The sequence below is a fragment of the Phalacrocorax carbo genome, chromosome 11 (assembly GCF_963921805.1).
Source record: "Phalacrocorax carbo chromosome 11, bPhaCar2.1, whole genome shotgun sequence".
Taxonomy (NCBI): Eukaryota; Metazoa; Chordata; class Aves; order Suliformes; family Phalacrocoracidae; genus Phalacrocorax; species Phalacrocorax carbo.
In genome coordinates, this window is record NC_087523.1 from 11,501,938 (window position 1) to 11,510,560 (window position 8,623).

General features: G+C 61.3%; 1 protein-coding gene across 1 annotated transcript; it reads right to left on the bottom strand.

Moving 5' to 3' along the window:
* Nucleotides 1–498: 498 nt before the first annotated feature.
* On the bottom strand, nucleotides 499–8,305 carry LOC104053841 (sestrin-3-like). Its single transcript, XM_064463045.1, has 9 exons — nucleotides 8,071–8,305; nucleotides 4,867–5,070; nucleotides 4,470–4,652; nucleotides 4,111–4,347; nucleotides 3,917–4,028; nucleotides 3,535–3,653; nucleotides 2,919–3,109; nucleotides 2,451–2,595; nucleotides 499–1,900 (listed from the first exon to the last, which is right to left on the bottom strand). The coding sequence occupies exons 1-9, from the start codon at nucleotides 8,134–8,136 to the stop codon at nucleotides 1,811–1,813; spliced, it is 1,347 nt and encodes a 448-aa protein (XP_064319115.1). The 5' UTR covers nucleotides 8,137–8,305; the 3' UTR covers nucleotides 499–1,810.
* Nucleotides 8,306–8,623: the final 318 nt, after the last annotated feature.

Consider the following 8,623-nt stretch of genomic DNA (forward strand, 5'->3'; position numbering starts at 1 on the left):
CAGGGAGGGCACCTGCAGCATGGCTGGAGAAAGAGCTTGTCCTGGTTTCTGGCCTTGCTCACTGAGCACTTGTGAGTGTGAGCAAAACACTTCTTGCTGAGCCGCAGTAGCAGGACCTGCACCTTACCCATCTGTGCCCAGGTACCTGTCAGGGGAGAAGCCAGCTCCTTCCTCCAGCACTCTCCTCCTTGCCAGAGCACCGCAGCCCCTTGAAAACCTTCCCTCTTTTTCTATTGAACATGCAGTGCTGCTGGAGTCACTCATCTGAGCATGGGAAGACACAGCTGACCTGAACAGGATGGGTCCAGCCTCAGTGACCACCTGCAGGCTCTGGAGCAGAGCTGTCGGTGCAGGACCCTGCCATGGCTGGGAACATTGGGTTTTCTGAAGCTGGAGCCATCCCTGGGCTGCAGTCAGCCAGGCGCTGCTGTACTGCCTTCAGAGCAGCTGTGTAAGTTTGGATCCCCTTCCCAACATCTGGCAGAAATAAAGCATGCATCCATGTCAAACATAATATATTTATAGCAAAAATAGGCTTTTTCTGTAGCTTCCATACACAAGGTTTTCTCCCCGTACATTTATGCAGTAAACAGGTCGACTGAAGCAGCGTGCACTGGGCTGACTTAACAGCTGCCCTTGCTTCAGGCTCTCACTTATTACAGGTGGCCTCATTCCTTTTTCATGGCTGCTCTCAGGAGCCTGCACTGGATCCCTTGTGCCTCCCCAGCCAGGGGCTGCAGCACAGGCAGGAAGCAGCCCTGGGACGGGGGGAGCGGTGGTGCATGCTCCTACCCACCAGGCAGAGGGCAAGGCTGGGGCACAGGCAGCCTCTGTTCAAATAGAGACAGCCCGGGAAATCCCCCCAGCCCAAGTTCAAGGAGAAGCATCTTGTAGCTCACCTGTGCCAACCACAGGCTCCTCCACCATGCTGCTAAGCAGCAAGTGACTGGGGACAGGGCCTCAGCCCTCTCGTGGTAAGACACAAGCCACTATAACTCAGGAAGCCTCCCTCGTTCTTCCTGCTCCCCAAGGACTGCCTTAAGTCCCCTGCAGAAACCTCCAGAGCCTGAACACTGTCAGAGACCTTCTCACCCTGCTGTCAGAGAAGGCAGAGCACTAGAGCACCCTGCCAGCAAGAGCTTCACAGTTTGGAGTTCACTGGGGTCATCGCTTGTTCATCCCAGAGGGGTTTGGCACATAGACCTGAAGGGCAGGACACGTGGGCAGCAAGTGCATCCCCCTCCCATCCTGGGCTGGGGAAGGGCCTTTGCTTGGCGCCAGTGCTCCTTCCTGCCTGACCATGCAACTCAGGACATTGTGATGCACCTGCAAGCTGCCCACACTGTTCCCAAGCAAGATGCATCCCCCCAACAAGGCCAAGCACCAAAGGGTGGCTTGCAAGCAGGGCAGCCACTGCAGCACAGGGAAGGAAACCAGCTCTCCCCTCTGCCCTCCCTGTGGCAGCTGAGGCTCCCCTAGCACCTGGGCAAGGGGAGCATCCCTCTAAACTGGCCCCAGTCCCCTCTGGCCTCCCTCTCCCCCCCATGTCTTTGGCAGTCTTCCTTGGACATGTTCAAGTCTCCAGCATCACACTGACATCTCAGCAGCACGGACTTGCCTCACAGTTTGGTAATTGCACGTAACGGGGCCGCTCAGTGAGCCCCACGGGGTGGGGGGGTGGGGAAGGAACAAGACAGTCAAGTAAACTAAATTGAGTTAATCCCTTGCCATCCATCCCAGCATGACAGGTCACGCGTGAGTTCAGGTAGAGAATGCTGCCCGGCCCTGCCGCAGCACAGCTCCCCACTGTCTAGGAGATCATGTACTGCGTGATGGCCTGCAACGCATACAGCAGCTCTGCCTGCATTCGGGCTTCCAGGATGAGCAGGTTCACGTGGACCTAAGGGAGAAGCGAGAAAGGTTCAGGCAGCTGCAGTGTTCTTGCACAACTGCCTGCAGCAAGCATCCACCCAGGCTAGTGAGTCTTTTGGCATGGGAGAAAATGCCACCAATTTTTCCAGCACAGGCAGCTGCCCCTTCCCCCTCCTCCCAGCCCAGCAGGCTATGGCTGCCTCCCAGAGCTGTGTGCAGGGGATTCCCCAGCACACTCAGCACCAGCATGCTGGGCTGGTGCTGGCACGGTCCCTGCTACCCACAGCAGCCGCTCCTGTGAGTTAGGGCTGGACTGTGGGCTCGCCTGGAGGCACTCACCAATGGGGGAAAGGCCTTGGAGATCCCCATGCTGCTGGTGGCCCCTTTGCTCATCACACTGCATGCAGCCCCGTGCCACACAAGGCCCAACTCCTTACAAACAGCCAGTTTTCATTTTCCTCCAACCTGCCTTGGACTGGTTTGGTCACTCAAAGGTTTCCTACACACCCCTCTAAGCACCCCAGCCTGCAGCCCCTGCCTGCACCACACTGGTCAGAGCCAGGGGCCGGCTGTCCCACCTTTTCACTGTGCTTGAACTGCTTCCAGAACCTGTCAAACATTTCTGAGTTTGTCTTCTCTGGGTAGCAGGTTACAGTTTTAATGTAAACTTTGAGCATTCGCTCCAGGAGCTGATTCACTTCTGCGTAGTCATAGTCGTCGTACCTGTGGGGAGCACAGCGGTGAGTCACGGCCAGTGCCACGTCCCTGTGGGGCACCTCGCCTGTGGTCTGTCCAGGGCACAGCCCAGCCATGGTGCAGGGGGACACACAACAGCAGCCATCAGGCACTGAAGCCGCATCCCCAAAGTGCCTTGCCCTGGCCAGAGAAGCTAAGCATCTCTTCCCTGCCTGGCCCAACATCCAGGCAGGCAATGTACCTCCATCTCTTTTCCAAGCCCATCTGCAAGACAGCCTGAGTGCCCTAACCCTACTACCACCTGGGTCAGCTCAGTTTTCTCCCCTGGACCGCAAGGTTGGTTTCCCTACCTAATGCCAAACATGCAGTGGATATAGTTCCAGATGCCCCGCTTGAAGACAGAGGGTTCACAGCCCTGCCGCTTGGCCATGGCACTGCTTTGCAGACCATCCACCATCCGAAACTTCTCATCCAGGAGATGCCCAATGTCAGAGTAGAGCCGGTTGACCAGTGAGAAGCCATGATCTTCCCAGGAGTAATCCTGTTGAGCACAGCAAGGGGCTTTTGCAACTGCAAAAAGGAGCTGAGGGCATCTTCCCAGGAAGAAGGGCTGGAGACCTCGGGATGCAGCAGAATTCAATAGTTTGCTCGGGGGGCAGCTCTACCATAAACCACAACATCCTTCATCAGACAGCTTTTGAATGATTTTGACCCTTGACTCCTGAGGGTGATGTGAAGGAATTTACAGCCCTTGGGGACAGAAATGACTGGTCACCTCCCTCTCCCCAACCCTGGTGGGGCAGGTCCCCTCTCAGAACTGAGCTTCTCCACTTAGGCATTTCTGCAAAGGCAGTTGCACCAGACCCGGGCTGCATGGGCCCCCCCGTGACCATCTGCTCCCCACCAGGAGCAGAGAGGAGAGGTGGCAGCCTGGGCTGCTGCCCACCAAGAGAGCAGGAACCTTACCTGGACTCTGAATACCTGCGTCTGATCCTCGTCGCGCCGGGCAAAGTCCTGGTATCCAAAGTCAGGGTCCTGCATGTAGCATGCAAGATTGGTGGCACTGGTGATTTCCCCGTCGGTATCTGCAAAAGGGGAGAACCCCACGGACAGGTCAGAGCGATGCTCAGCTGCCCTGTTCTCAGCTGCAGCAGGGGACAAAAGCTGGGCCTTGCTGGGCCTCTTTGGGAAGCACCACTGCCTTCTCTCCCCTCCCTGCCAGCATCCCAGGAGCCCCTCTCAGAACTGTACATCACAGAAAATACAAGTATAGACATGGAGAAGCAACATCCAGGTATGCTATATGAGCTCCCATCCTGCACACCCACCTCTGCTTCCTGCCCCTCACCTTCCTCTCGGTCCTGCTGCAGCAGCCTTGTGTCCTCCCTGCCCTCAGTCTCCACGTGGATCCGCTGCATGCGTTCCCGAAGGGAATCCAGCTCCATGCAGGAGTCCAGGGACTGCACAGACACAGGCTTGGAGGTGAGGGCAGCGGTCCTGGCCGCACCCCGTTTCCCCATGGACCCATGCTCAGGGGCTCACCCGCTTGCGATTGATGCGCAGCAGTTCCTGGCTGAAGCCGTTACTGGCAGTGGCTTCACAGAAGCACTGGTTCCCAGGCGACAAGGTCTTCAGCGAGCCTCTGCCTCCTGGCCCCTCATCCTGCTCGCAGCCACAGCCAAAGACAAAGCTGGCAAGCGCATGGCAGTGTGCCAGGAGGACAACAGCATGCACCAGCTCCGCCAGCGACCAGCTCCACTCGCTGATTTTCAGCAGCTTCTGCAGGACATGGACAGACCAGTGATGCGACACAGGCAGGTGGGCAGGGTGCTGGCACCCCCTAGGGATGCTGCTCTCCCTGCCGCTGCCCTGGTCCCTGGCTGATAGCCCCACAACAATACCTCAATGTGCTCCTTGGTGATGAGCCACGGCCGGTGTGCCAGGATCTTGTTGATCTCATTGAGGTTGCGGAGTTTGGGGGGGATGAAGTCGAGGCCACGCAGCCATTGGGGATCACCCCCAGCCCGCAGGAACTGCAGCATGTGCAGGTTCACCAGGTACCGGCACTGGTGCCGGGCAGCTGCCTGCAAGAGCAGCACGTCAGCATCTCTGCACCATGCTGGCGGGACAGGCATCCTGTGACCCCGTGCCCACCTCTCGCCCATCCTCCAGGACCCCATGATTTTGGCCTCTGCAGAGAAGCCAGTGGCGCAGCCTGTCTGGGGGAGGGAGAGCAGGAAGCCCCGCGGGGCTGAGCAGAGACCCCTGTTCCCTACAGCAGCTCCCAGCGGGGCTCACCATGATGGCGATGTAGTGCCGGCAGTCAAAGGGCAGCGGGCCATCCATGTGCATCAGGTAGTGCTGAGTCTTGAGGAAGCTGTCGAGGTACTGCGGGTGGTAGCCCATCTGCTGGGTCACTGCCTCTAGCCACCCCCGGCTCGCCAGCACCTTCACAAAGAGGAACTGGGGGCGCTCGGGGTCGCTGCCGGACATCTTCACTACCTGTGGGGAATGCACCTCTACTTAGCTCTCCCCGGAACAGCTCCTGCTGCAGCAGCCCACCCCAGCCAAGCTCGGGCTCTATGAGGGGCTGGGATCCCCTCTCCCAGCTTGGTGCTCCCAGAGAGAGACCATCAGGTCAGAAGCCACCACAGAGGGCTTGGGTTGGGGAGCTGGGCACAGCACTGCTCAGTGGGGCCACTGCTAGCAGGAGGATAGACTGCAAGAAACACAGGCTGGTCTCTGTCTAGGAGAAGGCACTGCCTGGTCAGCAGAAGCAAAGGGCAAACTAGGAGTGATGTTTCCTTGCAGTCTTAGAGGCAAATGCAAGGCCAGAACAGGAGAAACATGACAGATGAAAGACCTCCCAAAATGGAGCAGCCCATCAGCCTTACCACCAGGCTCCTGCACCACCAGCACCAAGCCCTCCCACCCAGTACTGGGATGGGGGGAGAGCTGTGGAGCTGTCTGAGCTGCTCCCAGGCCCCTGCCCCAGAAAGCCAAGGGCCAAGCAATGTCCTGGCACAGCCACACAGTCGGGAGCACACAGAGGGGCTCAGAGGAGTCCCCATGCACTGCCCAAGGAGACAGCATGGGAACAGGTCCTGCAGCACACAGGTGCATGGCACAACTGGCACTGGGTGCACCCAACAGTGAAAACACAAACAGGCAACTTGGTGAGGGGGGTCCATATATCCTCAGCAGCACCTTCCCCAGCCCCGTGCTGATGCCCCAGCCAAGCACAGCCCTGAGCCATACCACCCCAGTCTCTCCCAAGAGGGTGGGAGCAGAGGGCGGGGACGTGCAAAAGGCATCCGGGCAGCTGCTGTGCCCCAACAGCCCTGTTCCCACACTTCCCACCCAAGAGTGGGGTCTGCACCTACAGCCCACCCACCCTGAGGCATGGGTGCAGAGGGTGCTAACCCTTGCCACACAGAAAGTCACGGCTCCTTCTCAGTTGCAGGAGCCCAGCCAGCACCCTCAGATGCAGAAGGTGCATGTCCCATCCTGGGCTCAAATTCAAATCTCCCCTGGGAGCAACTGGCTCCACTAATGCTACCGTCACCTTCCTCCCACCAGTCTCCCTGGTACAGGCACCCAAAGGCTGGTGACCAGGGCACAGCAACCACAGTGGCATGGCAGCAAACCAGAAACACATCTGCAAACCAGCCCTGGCTCCACCATGACCCCAGGTTGTCACTGCCAGCCAGGACATACACGCAGCCCTCAGAGCCCCAACCGGGAACTCCGATGCCCTGTGCACCTTGCCTTGCCAGCGGCTATCTTGCCAATCAGGGAGCTGTATCAGGCCTTAATTTCTGTAGCAGCTCAGCATGCTGCCACCAGGTGACCCAGAGTGTCAGGGCAGCACCAGTAGGGACAGCAAAGCCATGGGGCATGGAGCAGAGCACCCCAGGGTGAGGAGGAGGCAGAGCGGAGCTGAGCTGCGCAGCAGCACAGAGCAGTTGCACCTGCCCAGGCAGTGCAAGAAGCAGCTTGAGCTGTTTTCCACCACCCTGCACTTCTGAGGAACACACCATTGCTCAGGTGTCAAGAGATTCACTTGCTGCCATTTGGAACTTCCTCTTCACTTTTGGCCTAATGAGTCCAAAAAAACCCAACCCCCAAATTCAAATGGGGATGGATGAAGAGCACCAGCTTCTCTGTCCCACGGCAGAAGGTGCAAACTGGAAGTGACCTGCAGAAGTCCCTCACAAAGTCCCCCTGCTTGGGGAAAGGAGCTACCCTGAGGATGCCCATGGTCTTCTCTTTCTGGTGGGCAGAGGTGGAGAAGGCAGGGACCCTTCCACTCCCCCCAGGGGAAGGTGGTCCCCAGTGGGGAGCTGTGTGAGCAGCCAGCAGCTCAGCCTCTGGGGCCACCAGCTCTTCTCGTTTTGCTTGTCCAGGTGATGGAGTGAGCAACCAGGCAGACATGGGTTGGGAGGATGAAGGAAAGTGCAGGGCAGCCACCCGCCTTAGCCCTTGTCCTGCAGCTGGGCTCTCCTGCCTGCTCTCACAGCACCGGCTCAGCCCACGGTCTCTCCTGCCAGCACCACCAGCCACATCCCCCCGAGACTTGCCTCCCCAGCCACTAGCATTGCCCCCGGTGCCACCTTACTCACTCTGCCCAGCCACAACCCTCCTCCTCCTCCCCTGCACCCACTCGCAGCCCTGGGTGATGGGAGCATTGCCTCCCTCCCTGGGGGTGTTTTCGTGTGTCCAAGCCCCCTGAACCCCAACAGGCACACCAACCTCGTACCCACCAGCACCCTCACCCCCTCCCTGCCTGGGCAGGTGCTGCCGGGGGAGCGATGCCCCGGCGCTGCCCGGGCAGCCAGTCGCCGGGCAGCGGTTAGCACGTAAAGCAGGCAGGAGGATGGAGAAGTAAGCCCGGGCACCGCCGGGAGACGGGCCGAGGGACCCCGCCTTGCCCCCGGCCCGGCCGGGCAAGACTCCACGGTGTGAACATCACCCCTCTCCCGGACTCCATCTCTCCGCGAGGCCAGACCGCGGCTCCGCCGGTACCGGTGGCTCCGCCGGTGATGCTCACTGGGTAGGCGGCCGCGGCGGACACCTCTCGCCCGACCCACCGCCCCGGTTCTTGAGGGGACGGGGAAAGTGCTAGTGCCAGCGGCAGGGGTCCCCACGGCGGTGCCGGGCCCGGTAACCGGGGCCCCATTGTGCGGGCGGCGGCAGCGCCCCCGGTGCGCGGCGCGGGAAGTGCAGGCGGAGAGAGAGAAAAACAAGTTTGATTGGCAGCGATGGAGGCACGGCACCTCCCGCATCCCGCACAAAGGGGACGGGGACGGCGCCGCCGCACCGGCACCGTTACCGGGCCGCCAGGCACCGCCTCGGGACAGCGCGGCCCCGCCGTCCCTGCGCACCGCCGGCGGGCGGCGGGAGTGCCCTGGCAGGAGCCGGGCCGGGCCGGGCCAGCGGTGGTGAGCAGGGCCGAGCCCGGTACTCCGGCACGGGCTCCGGTGGCGGCGGGGCGGGTCCTACCTGCCCGGGCAGCCGCTGGCACCGGCTTCCTCGGGGGTGCTCCACGTTCTGGGGACACACGATCATGGTGAGCCCGTGCCGTGCCGTGCCGTGCCGTGCCGTGCCGTGCGCAGTACCGGTGACCGGCGCCGGTCCTGGCCACCCCCCCTACACCGTCCCGGCCGCCGGCAGCGCCGAGCCGGGCACCGCGGCAGCCCGAGCCGCCGGGGGGCGTGCCCGCCTCTCCACCTCCACCAATCCCACGGCGAGGGGGCGGGGCCAAATGGCGCGAGGGGGCGAAAGCCCGGCGCACCACGTGGGTAGGGGTGGAAAGTTACCCGTCCATCAAGCGCGGAGGCCCCGCCCACCGCTGGGGGCTGCTGCCACCACCTGCCCGCCGCTGGGGAGCGGTGCGGGGCCGGGGGGTGGTTGTCCCCGGGTCCCCCGTCCGCGTCCCCTCCCTCGGCTGCCGCCCGCCCTGTCCAGGCCCTGCCCATCCCCAGTGATGGCCACAGCCCCAAGCAGTGCGTGGTGAGGAGGACGGCCCCAGGGCCTCCAGTCCCAGTAGCCCGGG